The 26731-nt window shown below is 37.4% G+C and overlaps 1 protein-coding gene across 4 annotated transcripts in view; it reads right to left on the bottom strand.

The window, feature by feature from the left end:
• Positions 1-4888: 4888 nt before the first annotated feature.
• SETD3 (SET domain containing 3, actin histidine methyltransferase) overlaps positions 4889-26731 on the bottom strand; it is a 73835-nt gene continuing 51992 nt past the window's right edge. For 3 of the 4 annotated variants that reach the window (XM_039537911.1, XM_039537912.1, XM_039537908.1), the window contains exons 7-13: positions 20501-20559; positions 19453-19567; positions 14797-14871; positions 11993-12159; positions 10870-10955; positions 8695-8855; positions 4889-7473 (exon numbers count right to left, since the gene is read on the bottom strand). In XM_039537911.1, the coding sequence (XP_039393845.1) occupies positions 7027-7473; positions 8695-8855; positions 10870-10955; positions 11993-12159; positions 14797-14871; positions 19453-19567; positions 20501-20559 (1110 nt within the window). In that variant the 3' untranslated portion in view covers positions 4889-7026. The remainder of the gene's footprint in view (positions 7474-8694; positions 8856-10869; positions 10956-11992; positions 12160-14796; positions 14872-19452; positions 19568-20500; positions 20560-26731) is intronic. The other variant, XM_039537909.1, reaches the window with a different exon arrangement.

The raw sequence follows: 26731 nt of genomic DNA, 5'->3' as shown, positions 1-26731 counted from the left end.
TACAGGATGCTGGTTTGGCTATATGGAAAATCATGTATGCACATGCAGAAATTTTAAAGTGGGCAAATTATGTATTTGAAACTTGAGGAGTGGATAATTAGATGTATAGAAGTTATAATATTAAACAGGAACATCAGCTGAAGTCAGTTTACACTGAATACATTATTGAGCTTTCTATGTTTCTATTTCATTTTCCTGTAATGTTTGACCCTTTAAACAAACATATACACTGTAGTTTGATCCCTTTAGTTACTAACTGCTCAACAGCTATCCTGACAGCAGAACCACATCTTCATTCTCATTTAATAACTATCATTCTGTAGCTGCCCATTTTCAAGAAGGAATAAAGTTAAGTGTTCCAGAAATTTGAAAAAATTGAAACTTGACCTTTATTAAGTAGGTTAATTGTCACAATCTCAGCATGTATGAAATTAATGACCAAAAAGTGGAACTTCAGAGATTCAGAAGACTAGGTTAATGTCCAAAAAAGTCTAAACTCTGACCTTTTTGACATATGCCAAAAGAAACAGCCATCCTAATAAATTACTACCTGTATGCAATTATAATAAACCATTTCAAGCATCTAATCACTTGAATTAATTGCTGCAAGGCACTATGGGCTTTCTTATAGATATTCAAGTTATTCTCAAGAAGCCCTTGCAGCTTATATGAGGTTGAGTGTATGTGTTTGTTCCAGCACTGCAGATTCAGTTTTAAAATACATTATTCATACATTTGGACTACAAGAGTGTATACAACATTTATTAGCAATGAAATTAGGAGTCTTGGCTGAGTAGACAGCAGTCCTAAAAATGGTGAACCGACTGGGAATAATGCTAGGACAAATAAATTTGATTGAACACCATGTCATGCACAGATTGCTGGATTTAGGGACACCTGCATATTTACAAAAATGTAAATTTATTTGACATTGAGGAGATGTGGTCATTACTATAATCAGTTTTCATTGTACAGAGATGTCAATGAACAGCTGAATGTCCGCATCAAACAGGTTTTATAAAAACAGTATTTCTAAAATGATTACATTCAGTTGGAAAGACTGGATGGCTCAGCACAGTTAATGTGATATGAATCCTGTTAACTTCTAGGTGACTGTTTTAAACATGGACTGGCTGGAATGGTAGTGAGTGATATGGCCGTTTGAGGGTATATACAGAATGAATCAGTGGCCTCAGTAGGATTCCAAACAACATCACAGAAGAGGCGCAAAGGTTGGTTGGCAGCCTCTACAGAGGCAACAAGGAATTCATGGGGATTAAACTACTCTCATCACTGCAGAATGCAGGAACATTAGTGGGGCACGATGCAGAAGCTTGCTCTGTCCATGCTGTTCCTGTTCGGAGGATGAATGACTTCAGTGTCCAGGATTGTCAAGCTGACAATTATTAAAAAAAAGTATGAAATTCAGTTACCTAATTATTCTTCTGCTTTCTAATTCTGTGCATAAATTATGGGAGTCAAGCTGGAGATCAACATACAAGATTTTGACGCCATCCTCATGCAGATTTTGAAACACCCTTTTTAAGAGCCATAGTAATCTCATATCTCACTCTGCAAAGGGCTACTAAAATGTTTCAGCTATAAAGGCACTCAGCCAAACCAAGCACAGGTGGGGCTAGTCTACACTATCAAATTTTACTGCGTTTGAACATAGCTGTAACTAAACAAGTTAGCTGAGAATGGTGGTCATGATTGCGCAGTCAGTATATACACGAGGAAAAGTTGGGTTACTTTGGTCTGCACAATGACCACAAAGTTCTGGTAAGCATCTGACACCCACTGGTAACATTTTGTAGCGAAATGCCAGTCTGTACCATTTTCACTTGCCTAGCGCATGGGAGTCCCTGGATCAATTCCATCAAAAGAGGGTTCCCATGTGGCAGTGCAATATGCTACAGCTACTCCATTGAGAAACTTCATAACTTTAGATTGAACAAACTCTTCTGTTCTTCCACAGTCCTAACTTGAGGGTTTATTATTTTAAAACAAGACTAATTAAGTTCAAATTACTTATCAGTCAATTCAGAGGTTTCCTTGACATCCAGCAATTTATTAAAACCATCCCTGAGAACAGTCACCACTGCATTCACTGCTTAAACTGACTAGTACGCAACTGGCCACTTGTTATTTTCCTCGCTTTATCAAAGGGCCCTCCCTACTTTCCTTCTTCTACACCTCACGTTCAACAGAGATATCTGGCCATGAAGAACCGGGCACGTTGCAACTTAAGATTTTACTATCTAAGGTACTGATATGGCTCCCATCACTGTTCGTATCTGGTATCAGAGGGGTAGCTATGTTAGTCTGGATCTGGATCTCTTTGCTGCTGTTAATATCTGAGCACCTCACAAGCTCTAATGAATTTATCCTCACAAAACACCTGTGAGGCATAGACATTCTATTATCCCCACTTTACAGACTGGGAACTGAAGCACAGAGAGACTGACTTGCCCAAGAGGCTAAGTTACTGACCTAATCTGTCGTCATAAGTCAAATTTTCTTTGGTTTCTGGTGGTTCAAGTACTGCATGTTCCTATTTGTGCATATTTCCAGAATAATGCCGACAAAACTTTGTATCAATTTGGTTTCTTTTGTAAAGGGTCAGTGACTCATGTTTCATATTGCTCCACAATTTACTAAAAACAATTTAGTCCATAAATATGGTTTAATCTCTTGGTATTTTGAAAACAGACAAGTTGTTAATGGCAAAAAATATGTAACACTGAGGCTCCATCTACACTGCAGCTCTGATTTGCAGCTTGTTCAGACATACCCACTCTAGCTAGCTCACTAAAAATTGCAGTGAGGATGCAGCAACACGGGCTTCAGCGCAGACCACCCAACAAGTACATATTGGGGAAGGGGGAGGGGTGAAGAGGCAGCGTCAGGCGAGTTAGTGCATCTAAAGGCTGGTCTAAAGTGGGAACTTACATCAGCATAGCTACGTTTCTCAGGGATGTGAAAAATCCACTCCCTACCAGCTATGCTGAACTAATTCCCAGTGTAAACAGGGCTAGGTCAAGGTAATGATTCTTCCATTGACCTACCTACTGTTTCTCGGGGAGGTGGACAGAAACAGGAGAACCCCTCTCATGGGCATGGCAGTGTCTAGGCTGTAGCAGCTTAAGTGTAGACATACTGTAAGACAGGAGTTACATTCCACCAGGGATTCAGTGTGCCATATACATGCCAAATATAAGTTTGTTAACCAAACTATAAGAGCCTATTTAAGTTTGCAAAAATATTTACAAATGATCCAGGTACATATATGGTCTCATCACTGTAACATCTCAAAACTTCATTAGTAAATGCAAGGTATATTTAGCAAGAGGTTATTAAAAACACCCACTCAGACTGTGATCAATCCCTTATACCATGGATATGACACTTCTTTGGTAGCAAGAAGGCAGGTCTTCTTTCCAGCTGTTTCTCTTTAAACAACAGGTTTATCAACACATGTAAAAACTCATTTTCAATTAAGGTTTGAGTTCCTCAGTCCTTCTACAGGAGCCTAGAACAATCAGTCAGTCTCTTCTAATTCAAAAGCCCCACAGAAGACACCAGCTCTAGAGGAAAAACTGGGAGCCTTTATTGTTTTTTTTCCAGTCATTCTGTTTCTCAAATTTGTTTTGCATCTTGGCTTGTGAAAATCCTGAACATGGCCTCCAAGGTGATGGGAGGCAGCAGCAGACTATTGAGGGACCTTTACTATCCATGAATCCACATTGTTCCTGTACTCTACTGAAAGTGGTCTACTCACACTAGAACAACATAGGGATGTACACTGTTTATTAGAAACTTTCAACTGCTTCTTTATAGGGTCAATACCTGAAACCCGTATGCCCATATTTGAAATCCACGTTAGGGTAATATCAGCTAAAAAAAACTATTAAAAGGTTGGACTGTTTGCTATTTTAGAAGCATTTTGCTGAACAATATTTTGCCTGAATGGTGCTATTTGGCAATGCAATCTATGAGAAAGAATAGGATATATATATTTTAAAGCTAGATTGATTTGTACAACGTGAACCTCTACCAGTGTGCCTTAAGTACCTCAGTTGCAGCTCTATGATCATTCCTCCCTAAGGGCTAAGCTACTTTAAACATGCAGCCCCTGCTGAGGTTAAGTATATTTTCTGTATGAGTGACCATTTTAGAAATGTACAGAGAGAAAGTAGCTAACTTTAGCCCAGTTCCTAAAACACCACTTGTATCCTTAGCTTAGCCTGTAATTTTAGCTTAAGTCTCACCTGTAGTAAAGACATGGACATACTGTACAAAGCCAAATAAGTTTGTACAAGTTACAGGTTGTTAGGGAAACGACCCTCAGCAGATAGGTTTTCATGCAGAATTCAAAGGAAATATTCTTATTTATTTCTTGGAAAACAGTCTGAGAAATCTGACTGATGTCTACTTACAAGACTACTACATATAGCTAACTAAACAGAAGCAAAATTTGGCATTTATCCTAGGATTAGTGTGAACAGCCATATAACCAAACATTAAGAAAGTTAACTTTAAAATGCTTTTGAAAGGTCTGTTTTCATGACAGATGGCTATATGGACTTATCAGTGCCAAAATAATTACCCCTCCCCCTTCAATTTTCAAATGCTTAAGGAAGATTTTAGATTAATAGATCTTTGAGGCATCAGTTACATCTAATGAGTAGAAATGTAAACTACAAGATTACACTATTCTGCAATATTATTGTATCCAACATGTTTTTCCTAGGTAACAAACAGATCAAAAATTGGAAAATGAGACTGCTTAATAGATCAACATTTACCATGCTTCTCAGCATGATCACTCTTGATTTGACTAGTGCCCTCTGTGGAGTACTGAAATGTTTATCTGTGATAAGTTTCCCTCTCTCTCTCGCTATTAAGAGAAAGGCCATGTAAATATTACATAGGGTTTGGGGTTTTTTTTGTTTGTGTAATACGCTTACTAGCAAAGACATTGCAGAACTATGCTTTATTCAAGAAAACCCACACATTCCTGCCTGTGGTCACCACAGGTTTTGCTAAGCCATAGTTAACAGCAAATATTGGAACAAAATACAGTGCATCAGATTGAACCAAATCATTTAGATTTTGGATTACAGTGAAAATGTTTAGGGAGAGCTAGTTTCAGATTTTCATATCACCGTCTACGATATATGTGCAATAAAATTGGCAGACGCAGGAAGGAAAGAGTATCGTTTCTAATAAAAGCTGAAGAATTGTGACTTTTGTATGACATTTAAACTCTCAGGATGACAACGCATGCTGTTCTACCTACAAGCAGCATTTTAGTTACAAAAATATCGGTCCAGCCTCTAGTTACTTAGTGGGGAAACAATATCCCCAGTGTAATGGCAACATGCCATTCTCAGTGAAATATTTAGAAAAAACTATTCAACATTTTTTTTTTTTTACATCTCATTGGATTCCAAAGTTGCTATGGCAATATGAAAGTCACTTCTTGACATGTGTATTGCACCAACGATTAATGCAAAAGCACATTTTTCAAGTTGTGATGTAAAAGAGAAGCAAAAATCTAAAATAAAAGACTGTAAATGTCAAAAGGCATTTTAATGCAACCAATCTTGGATAAACAAGTTGCTACATTCATTAAAGTTTAAGCAGTCACCCAAGCTTGCCCAATCTTTCTATTATTTTGAACTTTTCAAGATAAAACAGTCTAAAAGGAAAAAGTCCTTAAAACTGAGCTCAGAATTAAGCTGTTTATTATTTACTCCTCCTAAACTGGGAAATATCAAAAAAGGTTTGACACTATCCTCACTTCAGTATTGCACTGAGCTGCAATTGCTTTCAGACAGAATTCACAATGTATATGAGAGGGGTGACCAATACTGCTGGATAGCAGACATAGCTAGCACTGGGGAGGTAACCCAACGTGCATCAGACCGCTACACAATTTAAATGGTAAAGTATGCACCAGGGTTGATTTTGGTCTTCCCCAAACCAAAAATACTCCTGCTTACCTTTTCCTTCAGGAAAACAATCAAATGTTTCAGCCAAAGATGAAGTTTAAATAAGATTAGCTAATAGCTGTCACATTCAGTGTTACATCCAATACTACAAATGAAAAAGTAAAAGACAGGAGTATTACTCAGGTTTTCGTTTTAATAATGCTTTTAGTCAAAAGTGTAGCTTTGAAAATCTCTAGCTAATTGTGAAAATGTGCAGAAGCTGGGAAGCAACCTCACTTTGAACCACACAGTTTAAAGCTGTGGCTTGGCCTATCTGCTTTCAAACTCTCCATTACCTTGCCAACATTTAAATAAGAAGGTACCATTTTAAAATAAAAGTCAGCCTTTAAAATTAGGTGGATGATGTACTGTAGTAGCCTAACTTTGATTCAAGGAGAAAGATGAAATGTTTTTATACAGTAAACAAAACACAAAAGTAAACTGAAATCCTTAGAAATCACTGTAAGTGTATATAATTAGGATTCTCATCAACATTTAAAACTATTGAAAATAAGGTTGCCACCTTACCTTTTTTGGACTGGCGTACCTGGTTTTAAACAGGTTTTCCTCCAGTCTCCCAAGTTTCTGATCCTCTTATTCAGTTTTCTGCTGTACTGCTCTCCTACTTTCATGCTGAATACCGAGTCAGTCCTGCCTTCTGCTTTTCTTGGCAGGAGGCAGAGCAAGATTTTAATTTCAGTAGTCAGAGTGACAGAACAATAAAAGCACAGCAGATAGCAGAGCTTAATTCTTTCCCAAGAAGAAAATACATTTGTCCCAGAAAGGTCTGCAAAATCTTGCAAAGGCACCTTTTCCCCCCGTTTTTGCCTGAAAGCAAGATGGCAATCTTAATTGAAAAGGTATGATAAAATTTTTAAATAACTTAAAAAATCATTTTTATATAAAGCAGCAAAAACATTTTCTTCTGCAGAAAGAGAAATGTTAACAAAGAAACACACCAATGTAAATGCACTGTTCATAAACTTCTGCTAATTTTAATTTCACAATGAAGTCTAACTTTATTTTATGACTATTCTTTAACCTCATCAGTACTGTCTGAAGAAGATTCTTTGGCATCTTCAGTGTCTTTGTTGCTTTCCTCTTGATTTAGATTTTCATTTTCTGATTTGGTCCCATTAAGTAGAGTTTTTTCACCATTTACAAACCCATTCTCTGTGACTTCTGCATCAATAGCTTCATCAATCTTTAAGTCCCCTTGTTCCTCTGCTTCTTCCTCTAGGTTTCTCAAGACAATTGGGAGCCTAGAGTCTGCCACAGTATTCTCTAGCAAGGCAATATTGCTCTCTTCATATTTAGGAAGTAGGGCTCCTTCTGCCATTTGTCTACTATAGTACTCTCTGTTAGCAGCTGCACTCTTCACTGCTTTCTCCAAAATCTCTTTTTCACCTAAACGCAATTTGATAGCCATTGTCGCATGGAAGGTAAGGTCATGGGTCTCCAAAAAGGATTTGTCATCCTGGAGGAAAAAGAATGGAAGATTATTAATAAAATCCATCCAACATGTGTCGTGCAATAACAAAGGCTCCAGATCTTGTAAGCTGATCCACACAGGCAGATTTTTACGCATGTATGGAGCCCTACTGAAGTCCATGGGAATCCATAAAGGAGCACAGGTCCCCCAACATGGATCAGCTTTCAGAAGCTCAAGTCAGTAAGTTTTAAGGATAGCTGTAGTGAAAGCAAATAAAAAAGTGATACACTTTCTAGATGTGTTAGTCTAGTACAGGGGTGGGCAAACATTTTGGCTCAAGGGCCATATCTGGGTGAGGAAGTTGTATGCAGGGACACGAATGTAGGGCTGAAGCAGGGGGTGCGGAGTGCAGGAGGGGGCTCAGAGCAAGGGGTTGGAGTGCAGGAGGGGTGCAGCAACGGGTTAAGGGCTTAAGGCAGGGGTTTGGGGTGCAGGAGGGGCTGGGGTGCGGGTTCCAGCCCGGTGCCACTAACCTCAAGCAGCAGCGCACAGCGGGGCTAAGGTAGGCTCCCTGCCAGCCCTTGCCCCGCACCGCTCCCAGAAGTGGCCAGCATGTCAGGCAGTGGCTCATGGGGGTGGGGTGGGGCAAGTGGCTCCGCCGCATGCTGTCCTCACCTGTGGGTACCACCCCTGAAGGTTCCATTGGCTAGGAACGGGGAACCGCAGCCAATGAGAGCTATGGGGGGCAATGCCTGTAGGCGAGGCCAGCGCACGGAGCCCTCTGCCCCCGCACTCTCCCAGTGGCTGCAGGGACATGGTGCCAGCCGCTTCCAGGAGCCTGCTTTTGCCCCGCTGAGCCACGGGGCTGGCAATCCCGCGGGCCGGACTGAAAGCCCTGATGGGCCAGATCCAGCCCATGGGCCATAATTTGCCCTCCCCTGGTCTAGTAAATAATTTAGAAAATATAAAAACACACAGGAAGTTAAAACTGATTCCACATTTTACTAGTGGAAAAACAAGGAGCAACAATTTACAGAATCATTAAAACAAATTAAAACAGATTGCCAAAATCTTATGTACTTTTTCTTCTTTGGCTATTCCAAATAAACTGTAATTTAAAAAACAAGTGAAAAATGAATGGTCACATAACGAAGATAAACAATTAAAATAAGATGGGGGGGGGGGGGGATGAAGTTGTTTTTTTGCTAGGATCACCATGCAAAAACCTCAAGATTGCACAGAATTACAGGTTCTTGGTAGCTTTACCTCCACATTAGTTTTGTAGGTTTTCAAAAGAAGGGATGCTCTGGCTTCAAGGAACGTCCAAAGTTTAACCTCATTGTCCCAGCTAACTGGAAACTCAGAGTTGCCCAGAGTGAAGATTTTGTCAATTGCATGCTCTCCTATTAAGTGTTCTTTCAGCTCTTCTGCAATAATTATGAAGAACAATATGTTAAAAAACAAACAATCTTACCATTCACTATGGTAGTTGACAAAACTTACAAAGCTTCATTTTCAATAACATGGATTTTATATTGCTTGAGAAAAAAATCTTCTCCCCTTAAAAGGAATGATTCAACAATCTGGATATTTCTAGTACTCCCCTCAAGGTAGCATCTGGAAATCTTGAAGTTAGCAGAAAAAGGAACCTTCAGCTCCATTCTTAAATAACGCTGTAAAGATTTTGGCTTAAAATACACATCATAACTCTTAGTTTGTATGCCAATTACAGATACAATGTCACATATAATCCTTGTTGGTGATAAACAGAACAAGGGGGTAATACTTTAGAGTTGGGTGTACTTATATAATATCTCCCTGAAATGTTTATTTTATTGGATAAATAGCAATAGAGTTCTTTTTCTACTGTTAAAGGCTATTTCTTTCAGTAAAAAAAAAAAAAAATTGAATACTGTTGGTCAAAATACATCCATCAAATGTGCCTTAGGGAAAATGTCAAGTGGTTTGTGACAGCATTACACAAATTTCATTAATCTTAACTGTTTAATTACCAAACTCTCTCCTGCAAAGCAGTATATCACAAACTTCAAATTAAACATTACAAAAGTTGGTATTAGCATTTTATACAATAGATTTCAGTGACGTATGTAAGTTTCATTTGTTGATGAAAGAGTTACTAAGGCAAGGGACTTCTCACCAACGGATCAATGATTCATGTCATACTGCTCCTCAATGAACAGTTTAAATACAGACAATAATTGCAGTTTTCATGCTGAGTGTCTAGGACACATACCTCAATTGCACCCCAGTACATTTCATGATAATGTAGCAAATGCACTTCAAGTATATTTCCTAGAAGAGAAAATTCACCAATCCCTTCCATATCCCTCAAGAATTATGCTTATTATGTAATCGTTATATCATATCATCTCTTTTAAATCGAAAAGTTCAGTCCCAAAGTTCACACTAGTTTAGAATTCTAAATGAAGCACAAACCTATATACCAATAGTATCCCACAAACTTTTAGCATATGAAGCAACAGCTTTTGATCAATTAGAATATACACACGAACCATTACTCTGCTATCTTTCCCCATAAAGCTGCTGTGAAAGAAATGGTTCTTACCTATAACCTCCAAAAACAGGTTTTTGGATTATTTTCATAAATGCAAATACAACAGCATATGCAAGATTAGTTACATAATCGTGCCTAATTAGCAAACAGTTGTGATTGTATCCACCAATGAAGTTATTACATGCACAAATTAGGTGCTCAGTTAATAAGGGTGCATACATTTTTCCTGGGGCAACTGCACACATGCATATTTGAAAGTTAGGCTCTGATAGTTTACTTCACAAGACAAGCTGATTATGAGTAACCAAAAATGTTGATTTAAATGTGCAAACTGCCAACTTTGAGGTGTGTCTTGGATTTCTGCTATAGTGCACTATTTTCCAGTTCCATTCCCAGAAGAATCTGGTGATAAAGGCTGACTGAAATGCTGTCACTATAAGCGTACAGCAAACTTTTGGACTCATATGACCTTGCATTGTGGGCCATTTTTTAGCCTCTGAATAAATAAGACTGGAGAGCAAAAGTAATCTACTACAAATCACAAGTTGGAAAAAAGGCAGTGATGATGTACTATATGGTATCAAAATTAGAACATTCACCACACCTGCTGCTTGGTGGAGAAAGTCCCAAAAAATTCTCAAGCTGTCAGCACGCTCCTAATACCACATGACCCAAGAACGTAGACTGATGCAATTTTACATACTTTTCGAAAACTCAATGTCCTCTAATGATCTATTAATTTAAGAACGATGCAGAAAAGGACCATGTTCTGTGTTCTCAATCCCTTTTCAATTTTCCCCTTAAAACATTCATTTTAAAGTTTTCTAGTTTTGTTTCATATGAACATCTCTTATCTTCCCACTTAAAAAAACCTCCATCAATAGGACTATTTGTGAATGTTTTACCTTCACTCATACAAAACACTCGAAGGAAAGCCAGAAGCTGAGCAGAGATTGGAGGCTCAGTGGAGTGCAAGGCAAAAACACTGGAGCTGACAAAAAAAGTGAATGCATATTAGACTGTGGTAGCTTCAACATGAAACCTTTAATGTATACTCGGATGCCACATTATTAAATTCTGAACAAATATGAGGTCACACCAATTTCTGAGTCTGAACTGAAGAAACTTCTCCAACCTGTCCCAGAAAAAGAACAATCACTTCGCCAATTGACAGGCAATTTTACACTTAAAATGACTTTTTATATGGTTTTAATAATAAATTGATGCTTGATTTGAGTAGCCAGATGAGTAATATATATAAGAATAATCTCACCTTAAGTGCTGATTTCAAAATGTTAACAGCAGTATTATGATTAATGACTGATATTGAACCAATCAATTATTGACATACACCTCTACCTCGACATAATGCTGTCCTTGGGAGCCAAAAAAATCTTACCGCGTAATAGGTGAAACTGTGTTATATTGAACTTGCTTTGATCCACCAGAGTGTGCAGCCCAGCCCCCCTGGAGCACTGATTTATCACGTTATATCCAAATTCATGTTATATCAGGTGGCGTTATATCGAGGTAGTGGTGTATTCAAAAACAGAAGGACCTAGATAATAGTTTCCATTAGGACGGTTCCTTTCCCCTTGAAAAAAAACAATGTTTCCTGATTGCTGCCCACCATACTACAGTCTGAACTAAAAGCAGTTTCTGCTAAGGAAAAATAGTTGAAACCACTATAGATAACAAATTGCGCATTGCAGGACATTTTGTGAAGGGACAGGGAAGAAATGAAAGCCACATATTGGTTCACATTTAACTCTTTTGCAATTTTTACCCAAGCACTTACTAAAGAAAATCTAATTCCTCCTTGTATACACTCCAAACTAGATTATTTAGATCTGAGCAGTGCACTAAACTTCATTATCACAATGTATTTCATTTGCTATGTAAACAGTCAAGATATTAGGCCTAAGCAAACTATTGCAGAGCAATTTTAATAATGCACTACTGGACTGTATAAATTTTGAAATATTTTAAGCATGAAAGAAAAAACTCAGTTCATTCTGTTTTACTTACGTTGGAATGCCGGCACGAGCTAAGACTTCTGCCTTCATAGCATACAGCCTGTCACTTTTACTCACTCCAAGCTTTATTTTCACTCTGTCATGTGAATTATTATCAAAGAAAAAACCACTGTGGATCACAAATTCAGCATTCGACCGAGTGCCATAAAAAATGTAAATCTAGAAGGATGAAAAGAGAAGTAAAGGGGAGGGGGTGGGGGAAGCTTAAGATTAACTCACAAAACTGACATAAGTGGAAAATTATTTACTGAAAAAAGTTATATTGTCATGAAATACAATACTTATGTGGTTATATGACTAAAATGCATGTTTATTTTCATTTAATGATTCAAAATGCCATATAGTGTTGCCATAAGACTTCAAGGATGTTGTGAAATGTGTTCAAAATTTCCATATATTGAGATGGGCCTGTTATTTTATACCCTGCATGCTATGGGAGAGAACTGCTATGGTGTTAAGGATATTTAATATCATACAAAGACATCTTATAGGTATTCAGCTGATGCTTTCTATATTATCCCCATTTCCCCAAACTTTTTCTAAATCAAATTTGTACTTCAAGGCTATTTATTCACCATTGTCCCTTCACTTACAAAAAATATACTCCATATTTATATATAATAATGTTTTTTGTTCTAAGTGCCATACAAATGTAGACATGTTTCCTGCCTCTTACAGTTTACAATCTAAAATGCTAGATGAAACAGCATACAATGCAACAAGTGTTTTAAAACAACTGAGAATTTAAAGAAAAAAATCACTACAAGTTCATGATGCAGTTTTTCAGCTAGCATTTGGCTGCATAAAGATCTTGGTACAGCAAGCCCACAGCAATAGATGATGCATTCTGAGCCACAAGAATTTTTTTTTTTTATAATGGAATTGTCAACAGAAATAAAACATTTATCTTCTACGCAGATCCAATACAATCATTGCCTTTAGAAATAGATATACTTTTTTAAAAGATGTTTTTATCTATCTATCTATGGAAGCCTGCTAATCATATATATTCTTAAATAAGCTTGCATTATAAAGGCAATGATTCTATGAATGATAGTTCTATGATATATATAGATATAAGACACAGACCTAGGCAAGCCTTGCATACGATTAATACATTCATAGATTTTAAAGCCAGAAGTGATCATCTAATCTGACCTCTTGCATAACACAGGCCATAGGATTTCCCTGTACTAATTCCTACTTGAAATCCAACTACAGCATATCTTTTAGAAAAAGATGAAGGATAAGAAGAAAGGGACATATCTGTTAAACATTCTTTTGAGTACAAAGGTTGTAATCCAAGGAGAAAACAGAACTAAAGAGGAGTTCAAATTCACAGATGAGTGCAAGGAACCTGCCTGGGAACCAAAAGTATCCCCAACAAACTAAGTATCTGAACACAGGATCCAAGCCCCTGCCAGTCAAGGTAACTCCATGCACAAACTGTTTGTATACACCCCTACCTTGATATAATATTGCCCTCAGGAGCCAAAAAAATCTTACCACACTATAGGTGAAACCGCGTTATATCGAACTTGCTTTGATCCACCGGAGTGTGCAGCCCCGCCCCCCGGAGCACTGCTTTACCACATTATATCCGAATTTGTGGTATATCGGGTTGTGTTATATTGGGGTAGAGGTGTACTATCTCAATCAGCTCAATTTAGAAGACAGATGCTTCTCCTCTTTAGAGAAGTACTACTTTAACAATTTAATACATATTTCTTAATAGACTGGATGTGAAAGATGTGAGATCAGCATCTTTCCACTCATATCTTCAGAATACACCGTGGGACTTGATGCATGTCTTGTCTACATTACACTGGACTGGTGCTGAACACGGCTTAGTTTGTCCTTGGATCAGTGAACAACTAGCATCCAAGGCTACATTTGCAGCTCAACTGTGCTCAACGCCACTCCATCAGTACTCGTTTTCAGCAACAGGTACTTTTCCTGATGTAGGCAAAGCTTTAGAGTCTTGCTCTTTTTATTTTAATGGTTGGACCGATTAGTCTTAATCCAGGATGATTACTTTCAAGTTCCTTTCTCATTCTAACTAAAGTTTTGGGGTACACACAGCACAGGCCAAATATCTCCTGGACCAATGGTCTTTGTCTATTGGGTTGTTGATAACACCTCCTCTTCTTACCTGTTGACTGGACAAGTACTAGACTATCACAAACTAGTCAAATAAAAACTATGCAAAACATTTCAGACAGAAAAAAGCACTGAACAAAACTAAGAGGGAGAATTCCACCGCCTGCTATTGCTGATAGAAATTGAGGCATTGAGGGCAGTTTTGGGTATGGACCTTTAACAACCACATCTAAGATTTCTAGATCAGTGGCCTGCACAGTGTACACTCCCCAGTGATTAAATACATGAAATGGTTATTACTCAGGAGGAAGCTTGCAACTCCTACAGTGGAGATTTGCAAAGAAGATTGTGTGACAGAGAATGTATTGTGTTCATTATTTTGACAACTGTAGTTTAATTTATTTAGCTTTATTAGTACTTTACAAAGTATCCAACTAAAACGAAAACCTTGGTTATACACTCTGCTATTAAATCTTCACAGAGAAATACTGAGCACTCCTTTTTGTGCAGATTATATTTGCAGATTAGCAAGGCTTTTCTGCAGCTAATGAAAACAGAGTTTAGTTATCAAGTAGACAAGCAGATGTTTGTGTGAAATCTTCACCCTTTTCATCAAGATAGTCAGTTGCATGAACAATACATTTCTGCATAAAACGTCACCAAATAGCCATGGCATAGATAACTGTCTCACATTACCTGTTCTCCAGCCTTAAAATCCTGAAGCGCTACACACTCACAACGGTCATCTTCTAAATTGTAGCCAGTTGTGATCTACCCAAGGGGAAAAAAGTAAAGAGTCTTTAACATATTACATTTCTTTCCTCCCTATTTTCATAAAGCTGCCTTTTATTGGAGATGGATATTACCTAAAGTAATTGCACATCTTGCTTTTCCTTCACCTGATGCAACATGGTTGGTACTAAATGTTTTATGAATCTTAAGCAATCATTTCTTAGTTAGGAACATTAAAAATCTCTGCACTAGAGAAGATCAAGGAAGGAAATTACTAACCTGAAGTAAATGGAAAACTCTGAGGGAAGTACCCTCCACAGACCAACAGTTGCTGGTCCCTAGCTAAATCCAGTAGCTTATTATAAAGTTCTTGAGTTTTAAGTCACTCCTGTGAGGCACACTGGAGCGCTGCACTGAGTGTGCTACATTCTGTGTCAGACCCTTCAACTATCAATGCATTTTCGATCTCTCTCAATGAAAGAGGAGTGGATAACTGGGAATCTTTAAGGGATACCATCTTCAGAGAACTCCAATTTACTTGCAAATAATTCCTTTATCTAAAGTTAAGCAATTATTCTGAAATACTGAAGAGATTTTTCTGTGGGAGCAGACAGGTGGGGGTGGGGAGATTCTTTACCATACCCTGAATATGTTTCTTTTAAAAATCATGAAAATAAAAATGCTTATATTAATAAGTAAAACCATCCTAAAATGTATTTTTTTAAACGTTAAATCTAGTATGTTCTTGACTAACAACATTCAACATGGACTCTATATCATAAAGGATTCAGAGACCACGCTACACCTAAGGAAGTTGTGCAATCAGGAAACAACTTTTGTGACAAGTATTCTGAATTTAGTGTTTACACAACTACATTGTAGTAAAAATAGGTTGTGAACCTGTGGGACAAACTGCAAAAAGCCACAGATTTTCTCTCTAGATCTTGTGGCTTCATTAGAACTTTGTTTTCATTTACAGAAATTATGTTTGAACACAGGTACTATACTGTGACTGCCATCTTGGATTTGCTTTGTCTGAGGAGAGAGCCCCTTAAGGCTACTTTGAAAGGCTGGCTGGCAGTTTACATATTAATAATTTCTGCTTGCATATTCAATCATGCATTTGTAAGCCAAAACAATGCTTTCATAGTGACCATAGGGAACTCTTCTCAGACACTGCAAATCCAAAATGGCAGCCATAAGCAGAGCCCTGTGGGACACACATAATGGCACTGTACACAGATGCCACAGTTCAAAAATGTATTACATGAATGTGTGAAACTTTTGCAAGTCCTTTATACACTTTCTTTGTAGCCTAGATCATCCAGTTTGATTTGATGCATAAAACAGGCCACAGTCATCTAAGTTCCTTTTATGGTGCACGGCCGTGCAGCAGCCTATTAAGTGCTACACAGGCATTCAGGGCTGTGGTGGGGAGAGATGACTCTCCCCCAGCCCTGGACCTACTGCGTCCGGGGGGAGAGGAGCACCTCCCTCTCACCCCAGCCCAGCCCTGGACCTACCACATCCAGGGGGAGAGGTGCCCAGCCCTGGACCTGCCGCGTCCAGGGGAAGAAGTGCCCAGCCCTGGACCTGCCGCGTCCGGGGGGGAGGAGCTCCTCCCTCTGGCCCCAGCCCAGCCCCGGCCTGGGCCTGCTGCGTCTGGGGGGAGAGGCACCCCTCCCCTGGCCCCAAGCCTGGATCTGTTGCGGCTGGGGGGAGAGTGACAGAAGGAAATCCTTGATGCTATCTCAAAAGCTTCATATGTCTTGAACAGTTTCCTTAGCTGCTTCATAAATTCAAAGAAACCATTTTCAAATTTAACAAACAAACAAAACAAAAACCCCCTTAAAATCTTCTAAAAATGATTTCATAGAGAGAATTTGAAGCATCTGTGGATTGCTAGATGTAGGCAGAAGGATTCTGTATGTCTTAGAGAGTGCTGCAAATTTGCTGAGTGTGTGTTTCACTAGACTGCCAAACTTTTAAAAATAACACCACTTCTAATGGGCTTCTTTGCAAAGTCCAATCTAGTGCTAGACTCATGATTTACAAAGTTAAATAAGACAGGGGAAATGGTAAGAAAATGAGCACTGGAGTTGCTTCCTTTTCCAGAAGATGGATAACAAGTTGTCTCGCCCATTAGGTACACTGCTGGAGCAGGCCAGTTCATGAATATCCAGTTGTGTAGGGGGAAGGAGTAGTTTGTTTGGCCAGTGATTTGATAAGGATGGCCCCAGCCCAGTAGGCATAATTTAGTTTATTCATTCAAAGCTCAAGTAGCAAGTAATCAACCTTTGACTGTCAAAATACAATCCCACTGAAGAATAACAATGAGAAATGCATGAAGACAAATATTTTGACGTAGTTCTTAGGCTGATCTAATTAGCAGTGTCAGAAGCAAGAAAAAGCTGGATGGCCCTAATGCCAGCTAAAACCCAAAGAGCATTTTATAATTTAGCATGTGGAAAAAAGACATTATAACAGGGACTGAATGAAGGGGCATTTCAACACTACCTTTGGAACAGACATTGGAGAATGCAACACCGTCTTTTTCATACATTCATGCAGTGAGTCAAGTGTTCACTTGATGTATTTCATCGGGATGCGCTATAATCAGAGCAAAGAGACTCCCACCCGCTCCTCCAAAGCCTACTATAATGCATAATTTTGGGTAGATGAGTAAAACTGATCTCTGGGGGTATTACTCCTACTTCTGATAATTTAAGTAATCTAAACTTGTAACGAGAGGAAAGAGTTCTAACAGAGCTTTTCTATTTCAATAGAGCCAATAACATTCAGCTCCTAAAATTTGCAGCTACCTTCTCTGTTTATGTATTGATATATATTTCCTTCAGAGTAAACTACTCAAACATAAGTAATATGAACAACTGATTAGAGACCTCTCCACTTTATCCTTACAGTCTGGGTCCACAAGCTGCCTCTGCACCAAATCTATTCACCAAGTAGCATAACAAAAACATACTTTACAAATATCAGCAGAAGCTTGAAATAATTAAAACAACCTGCTTGACCTTGCTTTTAATATGGGCTAGCTAAGTTTAATTTTTTTCTTAGAAGTGTCATTTGTCTTCCCTCTTTTTAAATCCCAACTTTTGAAGGCACTCATTAAAGGACCATCCATGTGAAAATGAACAAACCTCTCCAAAAGTGTCAAGGAAGAAGAGGGCAATGAGAGTTACAGTAAGCACTTTACTTACATCTAAGTCTTCCAGGAGGGCTTTTGCTTTTTAAATTGTTTTATGAAGTTTAAGAAATGTTGTATACTCGAGGCTAGTCAAACACTAAACCTATCCTTGAAACAAAGTAAGAGAGCTACCAGATTCTGCAACAAGTACTCAGTTGTAAAAGGCACTGGGGTTAAAGAAAAACATACATAATAACTAACCATTTCAATGGGAGAGAATAAAAGAGAAAAATCATCATCCAGGACTGAATTCCACTGTATTTGATACAGCCAGTCATAGTGATATCCTCTATAAAGAAACCCGTTGTATGATCTAATAAACCAAACTGTTAATATCAACAGAAAAATGCAAATCATTACTATAGCCTGATTGAGTATAGCTTCACTCATGACAATACTACTGCTAACACATGCTGACCTGTCATCCACATCAATTCTCCCTTACAGGGACCAGATTACTAAAATATGGAAGAATGAATGGGTCGTATTTGCTGTTTACAGAAGTCACCCTCCTACTTACAATATAATTTGAAAGTATAAACTGAAATATACAAAAGCTTTGTGGTAGGCTAAACAAGACTGGCAAACCATTCTCTTGTGAATTCTCATTTCATCAGTTCAAAATTGACCAATCCGTTATCAAGTCAAGACTTGGTCCTCTATGAGCTAGGAGGAAATCTCAGGCAAGCCAAAACGTCAGCAGGTCTGACTTTCTATATACACATGCCATCTTTTAAATGTTTAATATGCCCTAAAGTAGTGTTTTTGCATGTGTTAAGTAGTGTTTCTTTGATGTACTAACAGATGTACTGGTTTTGTTGAACTAGATTTTGTTCTTGCCGTTGCTGCCTCCATAACAAGGCTCTTTGGGCATGGTTAAGAGCAGGCAGCATTGCTTAGTTTCAAATTTCTATCCACTCTCCCTTGTGGTAGCCAGGACAGAGATGCTTTGAGAGACAACCTCTATCATAGTCTGTTTTCATATACCCAATACAAAAGTATCTAGTCTCATGAAAACCTTTGTTAGCAACATCAGATACAGAACTTAGTATGTGTGAAGATTAGAAATATTCAAATTTGCTGGAAAGAATTTGATACAAGTCTGTCTTGTATCATTGGAAATTCTTCCCCAAGCTGCACACTTGTGAAAGTGCAAGGAAAAAGAAAAAACTATGCATGATTTACAATTACATATAAAAGTCTCTTAAGTATGAGAGATTTTCTCATTGAAAAAGTTATTTCAAGATATTTAAGAAGTTGTCATTTCTTTAAGATGGTTGCTTTTTGAGGGTCAGCAGGGAAGATGGAATCCCTGTTTTAAGAAAAGTAGGTATTAAAATGTGCAACGGTAATTGAAATGGTTTAATATATTAAGTTGTAAAGCTTCTTATCCACATTGAAGAAATCCTTACCAGACCATTGATGTGATTACACATGTCCCATAAAGGAATCAGAGCCAAGGTAACTCGGGAACCATCTTCAGTTGGAATCTGGTTTTGTCGTGTCATAACAGAGGAAACTGCCCATCTGCAAAGAATACAAACTTCAATATTTCATTGTTTAAACACAGCCAGTTGATCAGCTGCAACCCAAAAGTAATCAACAGTTTAGATGAGCATTTCCAAACTTTTCCCACAAAGAACAGAAAAGATTCAGATCGCCATTTATGTAAAAATTTAAAAAGTGTGCCCTTCCCATATGCCACAAAGTATCAGAATTTCCTGTATAGTACTTTAGTCTATTCACTCAACTAATCCAGAATTATGAAAATTAAGGTATTAAAAAGCTGGCCAATACAAAACTTTTTAAAATGCATACCTTTATCATTCACATTTTGGTCAACTTCACACTTAAATTGACACCTTCCTCCCACCCTCCCAGTGAAGGAAACATCTGTGGAGATACCATCCCAAAGTAAGTAACAAAAGGACTAAAAGATCCTTCATGAGAGCTCATGAATTCCTCTTATTTATGCTATTTTTATCATTTTAACTCAATTCAAGCTCCCTCTTATCTGAACTAATTCCACTTCTTAAAACACCTCCAAAATGCACTCAGACTTCACATGTATAGGAAGAATTTTCCAGGTCTCATACCAAATATCAGTTTTGAGGTAATATATGCTGGTAAAACCTTTTGTGAAAAATAAAGAGGCTTAAACGCCAGAATAAAAGTTATCTAAAAACTACACAACACCACACTAATCTCAGGTGGTCACGTGTCATTTGGCTAAATTAACTTCTCTTCTTACCCCAGATTAATGACAATTTCTATACGACTGTTGAAATAGGACACTTACTCTATTCTTTGTTGTTTCTAAGAAGAGTACCAGTGGGCAGCATACACTGATGTTTTAAATGGTTTAGCAAACAGGGTTGGTTCCCCCCCGCCCCCCTTCCTAGTGAAGCATTTCTCACTTTTCAAGATCCCAAAATTCACTTTAAAAAACAGCACACCAACCTGTAGTCATCATAAGTGAAAGAATCCTTTAAGGGCAATTTGCTGGCATTAGGATGGGTCTGGGGTGGGGGGGAAAAAAAATCAGAAATCAGTCAGCAGAATTTTCATTATTTAGCTGCCTAACAGATCCTAACAAGAGCCAAATGAAGCAGGAGGCGTCCAGCCGCGCTACAGAGGGATCATCATGCTATTATGCTCTCATACATCACTGTCAACTTAATTTGTTGTGCCCAGCAGCCGCCATAAATCTGTTTCTTCATATTTCAAGACTGGAACCCACAGACACCACACAAAAATAAAAATTTAAGGTGGACTGACTCCATAAAGGTAGAAAACAATCAACCTCACAAAACCTAAACAAGAAATGAACATTAGGTTTCAGCAAATTCTGCAATCCCCTCTCCTTTCCTGGAATCTTAATTCTGCGTCTTATATATGGAGACAGAATATATTCTAAGTCTTTCTTTCCTTCCTTGTAGCCACAAAAGGATTTATTCACAGTTATGCCACACTTCAGGAATCTCAACAGATTAAAATATTTAAATAGCATAGTTAGGTTTAGTGAAGCAACTATATGTAGAGACACTCATCCAGAAGTAGAGTAATTATTTTTTCTTACATTATTTATCAGATTAGATATAAAAGTTATATATACACCTTAGCTGACATTAGCAAATAAAGTACTGTGGTTAAAAAAAAGTTTTTTAAACCTGTAAATCCTGTCACTCGTTTCTGGTAAATGAAGTATACAATATGCAGTATGTCTAAAATAGCCTATCATACATTTTCTAAAAAGACTTGGACTTTTCAACCACTTTAAAACTTTATACCAATTAACAGACTGAAAGCTATATGACTATAATTTTCATCTTCCATTTCAATTAAGTCTGCAGACAGATTGCAGTAAGCGATCAATTGAACAAATGGTTATTTCTTAATATATAAATGAATTTTTGCTTGGCTGTATCTTTGCAACACTGTTAATACATGAAGCTCCATGTAGTATGCAGTTTTTACTCTTGACGCATTAGCATCACAAGTGCATGGTAATTTATCATCTCTCACTGTAATGTACTTGCTGGCACTGTGTGCAGGACAGTAGGGGATGAGGTAAAAGTGGCTCAAACCGTAAATCAATTAGAAAACAAAAGCTTGTGCTCAGTGAACAATTTTAGGCAAATTATACATTACAAAAGACTGCCAATTGGGTGTTAGGTCCCAGGTGTCTGCTCTTCCCAATCCCAGTAGTTAACCCTTTGGCTGGATTAACTCTGAAATTTATCATTTTCAAGTAAAAAGTTAATAATTTGAGCTTTCATTTTAAGAATTCAGTGTGAACGTCTACATTTCTATAGGATTTTAATATCTATATATGTTTTACATTGCACAGCAAATTACATATGTTTAAACTTAACAGCACATTTTACAAAACGATTTCTCTTTCTCACAAAACAACTAACACAATATTGAGCCACAAGCAGCATTCTTTAGGAGGCGTTCTTTCCCACCAAACTATACCATAATTAGAAGATGACCATGCTAGAGTCTGAGATAGCTGAAATGATGTATTCCGTTACAATTCTAAAAAACTCTATTTCTTTATGACAACTTAATTTCCATTTTGATTAGCAGTATATTAATAGTTTAAAGATTAAACCTTGCCATAATGAACTAAGCATCCAAGAAAGTTAACATTCAGAAGTGAAATAAAAAAAATTAGCAGCATAACAGTTTAATTTTAAAAGATTTCCACTAGAACATTTATGCCCAGTTCTATTACAAACTAATAACTGTCAAAGCTTTAAACGTCATTCTATACCTAGAAATCCTAAAGAAAATTTTCTGTGAATAGAGAAATTCCTAAAGTAATTTCTGATTGTTTCCCATTTATATTTAATCCACCGAGTTAATTCAGGAATAAATCTTCATATCGCTAATGCTTACAAAGATGATGTATTTCCCACTGTATTTTTTTTTGTATTAAAACAATTTTGCTTAAGAAAAGTGACATGGAGTTTTTCCAACTGTCATATCGATATTAGCTTTGACTAAACAGTTCATATTCACGAGGAGAGACTTTGTCAGTGTGGCACTGATGCCACCTACTGGGACTGGAGCAGAATAATCACCAAAATGCTATGCACAAAATTATTGGATTATTTCCTCTTGAATTTGATCATTAATCATAGCATGGCCAGGCAAGGTCAAAATCCTTCCAAACCCTCCTCCCTTAATTCGCAATAGCTGGCGTTAGGATAAACAGGACACTAATTAAAATGAAAATCTCCTCCAGCATTACCAACTTGACACTGGTGGTTCAAACTAATTCACCATTATGAAATCCTAGTATTTGAAATATTTAGTGTAAACTGATGCTACTTTAAACCAACAGTATGCAGCTGTTTATCATGAGATCAAAAGAAACTTTAGGTATACAAGAGATACTTATTTTTCATCCCAACAACCACTTTTGACAGGATGAATGATTGTCAACAGATCAGTAGTTAGAATGTACTAAAAAACAGTTAAATGACATATAAACAGGAAAGTAAGCATCATATTTTTACTGATTTTTCCTTTGAAATCCAAATTCGTTTTAAAGGACTAGGACTGAGCACACTACAGTGAAGCTCTTAAATGAAGCCTCAGATCAAATACTATACAGGCAGAAATTATTATTCGGCCAATGTGTCTTAACCATGACCTACAGCAAGCATCTCTCTAGAAAGCAAGAGAGTAGTTCACACTATGATCAATCAGCCATTCACCTCTCCAAGGGTGTAAATTAGTGTTAATTTTGATGGTGTAGTTTTTGTAATGGAGACATCTGACAACAAGGAACTGTACTGAGACCACCAGTTCATTTCAGATGGAATACTGCACAGCCATCAGATGGTAACGACTTTCAGTCACAACATACATCAATCCAGATTTGAACATGTGACCTCAGGGTGAAGGCTGTACATTCCATTAATTCCCTCATTTATAAATTTCTAGAAATTAGAGACTGCTATATCTTAATAGTTCAGGTGCATGTAACCAGTGTTTTTATATGGATTAATTACAACAAAGGGCAAGAACGATATGGTTTTGTAATAAAAGATGCAAGACAGAATAAAATTACCAAAAACATGTAATTACCATATTTATAAGAACACTTTCCACAATGCAATATTCTAGTAGCTATTTTAAAGAAATTAAAATACACTAAAGTCAGCATATCTGACCATATTAGATTTCTGCCCTGAACTATTTCAACATTCTACTTAAAAATATACCAAGAAATTTAAATTAAGCCGATAGATTATAAGAGTTTGAAGACAAAAAAACATTAACAATATTCTGATTAAAAAATTGATTTAGCATGCAGCTTCTCTTTATAGTCCCTTGGTAAAAATGAAATCTCCCTAACAAACACTTAATAAAACCTGTCAATATATCTAGAAAGAAAAATGACACAAATGCATTAAGTATTAAATACCCTTGGAAAAAGTCACATATTCCATGAATTTTTGATGTACTATCTTGACATTAATGTAAAACCTTGATATTTATAATTGACAGATATTTAATAAAGTATAGAAGATGGCTGCTGCATAGCATGCAAATTTTTCAAGTTGATCAAAAAAGATACAGACATGTATTTAAACTAAACAAACACTTAATATATAACAAAATCAGATACTGCTTTTTTAAGCTTAGGCAGCCCCATCTTTAGGGAGCAGCTATAAAATATGGCATTCTGCATTACATGAACTCTAATTCAAACTAATCAAGTCTATACGAAACAGCTTTGAATAGCTTTATTTTTTTTTAGAAGTTAAAAATGGGAACATCAAGTGAGTATTCTCATTTAAATGCAGGCTCTTACATTCTACCGAAAGAGTCATTATAAAGGAACAAACAACAAAGTAGAATCTCATAGTTACAAACACCAGAGTTACGAACTGACCAGTCAACCACATACACCGCTACCTCGATATAACACCACCCAATATAACACGAATTTGGATATAACGAGGTAAAGCAATGCTTCGGGGGGGGGGGCACTCTGGTGGATCAAAGCAAGTTCAATATAACACGGTTTCACCTACAAAGCGGTAAGATTTTTTGGTCCCCAAGGACAGCGTTATATCAAGGTAGAGGTGTACCTCATTTGGAATCGGAAGTATACAATCAGGCAGCAGCAGAGACCACCAAAAAATATAGTACAGTATTGTGTTAAATGTAAACTACTAAAAAAATAAAGGGAAAGCACATTTTTCTTCTGCATAGCAAAAGTTTCAAAGCTGTATTAAGTCAATCTTCAGTTATAAACTTTTGAAAAAATCAATGTTTTGTTCAGAGTTACAAACAGCCTCCATTCCCAAGGTGTTCATAACTCTGAGGTTCTATTGTATATTTAAACAAAAGTTAGTAAACCTTTTTGGGAAAATACTGTCAGAGTTGGCATCCTGGGTGGTGGCTAACTGCAGCAAAATCAAGGATTGGTGTATATACATTTCTGGGTGTCTATTTCCAAATGGTACCGTTTAGTCTTAAAAAACAAACAAAAAAAACAACCTTCCTCCAAATTTCAAGACTTGTTTATATACAGTTGGAGGATGTCTCAAAATAAACAGAAGTATTAAAGAGTAGCAGTGGTTGCAACCAGATTGCCTGGAGCCATGCTGGAGAAAGAAAGGGTGCTACTCTAGTCACCAAGAACACCACCAAGGCTAGCAGCCAGATATGGGGGTGAGGAGGGGTAAAGTTGTCAAACACTTTTTCCCTCTTGGGCAACTGACATATCAAGATGGTATGTGTGCGCAACTTGGTAAAAGTAAGGTTCTTTCCTTCCTTCACATTATTTCTCAGGCACAATAGAAAAAGAAAAATTATTTACTTTATACTTCTAGAACATAAGGCCAGTCATACTGCATCAGAACAATGGTCCATCTAGTGCAGGATCCTGTCTTCTGACAGTGGCCAGTGCCAGAGACTTCAGAGGGAATGAACAGAACACGGCAATTTCAAGTGATCCATCTCCATTCCAACTTCTGGCAATCAAAGGCTAGGGACACCCAGAGCATGGGGTTCCATACTTGACTATGTGGCTAATAGACACTGATGGATCTATCCTCCATGAACCTAATTCTTTTTTTAATCCCGCTGTTAGTTTTGGCCTTCAAAACATCCCATGGCAACAAGTTCCACAGATTGACTGTGCATTGTGTGAAGAAGTACTTCCTTATGTTTTAAACCTGATACCTATTAATTTCATTGAGTGACTCCTAGTTCTTGTGTTACATGAAGGGATATATAACATGCCCCCGTTTGCTTTCTCTACACCATTCATGATTTTATAGATGTCTAATCATAACACACACCCCCATTCCCAGTCAACACTTTCCTAAGATGAACAGTTCCAATCTTTTTAATCTCTCCTTCTTTGGAAGTTGTTCTGAAGCCCTAATAATTTTTGTTGCCCACCTCTGTACCTTTCCAATTCTTTTTTGAGATGGGGTGACCAAAACTGTATGCAGTATTCATGGTATGGGCATACCATGGATTTAAAAAGCGACATGATTATATTTTCTGTTTTATTATCTATCCCTGTCCTAATGGTTCCTATTTATTTTACAAACCAGTCAGCTTAACTTCTGTACCCGGAAAGATAATGGAGCAAATAATTAAGCAATCAATTTGCAAACACCTAGAGATAATAAGGTAATAAGTAACAATCAGCATGGATTTATCAAGAACAAATCGTGTCAAACCAACCCAATAGCTTTCTTTGACAGTGTAACAAGCCTTGTGGATAGGGGGGGAAGTGGTAGATGTGGTATATTTTGACTTCAGAAAGGCTTTTGATGCTGTCTCGCATGTCCTTCTCATAAACAAACTAGGGAAATACAACCTAGATGGAGCTACTATAAGGTGGGCAAATAACTGGTTGAAAATCATTCCTAGAGAATAATCATCAGTGGTTCACAGTCATGCTGGAAGGGCATAACGAGTGGGGTCCCGCAGGGATCGGTTCTGGGTCGGTTCTGTTCAATATCTTCATCAATGATTTAGATAATGGCATAGAGAGTACACTTATAAAGTTTGCAGATGATACCAAGCTGGGAGAGGTTGCAAGTGCTTTGGAGGATAGGATTAAAATTCAAAACGATCTGGAAAAACTGCAGAAATCGTCTGAAGTAAATGGGATGAAATGCAATAAGGACAAATGCAAAGTATTCCACT

Source organism: Mauremys reevesii, linkage group 4 (genome assembly GCF_016161935.1).
Source record: "Mauremys reevesii isolate NIE-2019 linkage group 4, ASM1616193v1, whole genome shotgun sequence".
In the NCBI taxonomy this organism is placed as follows: Eukaryota; Metazoa; Chordata; order Testudines; family Geoemydidae; genus Mauremys; species Mauremys reevesii.
Note: the sequence above shows the minus strand (reverse complement) of the source record. Positions and strands in the feature narration are given on the sequence as shown.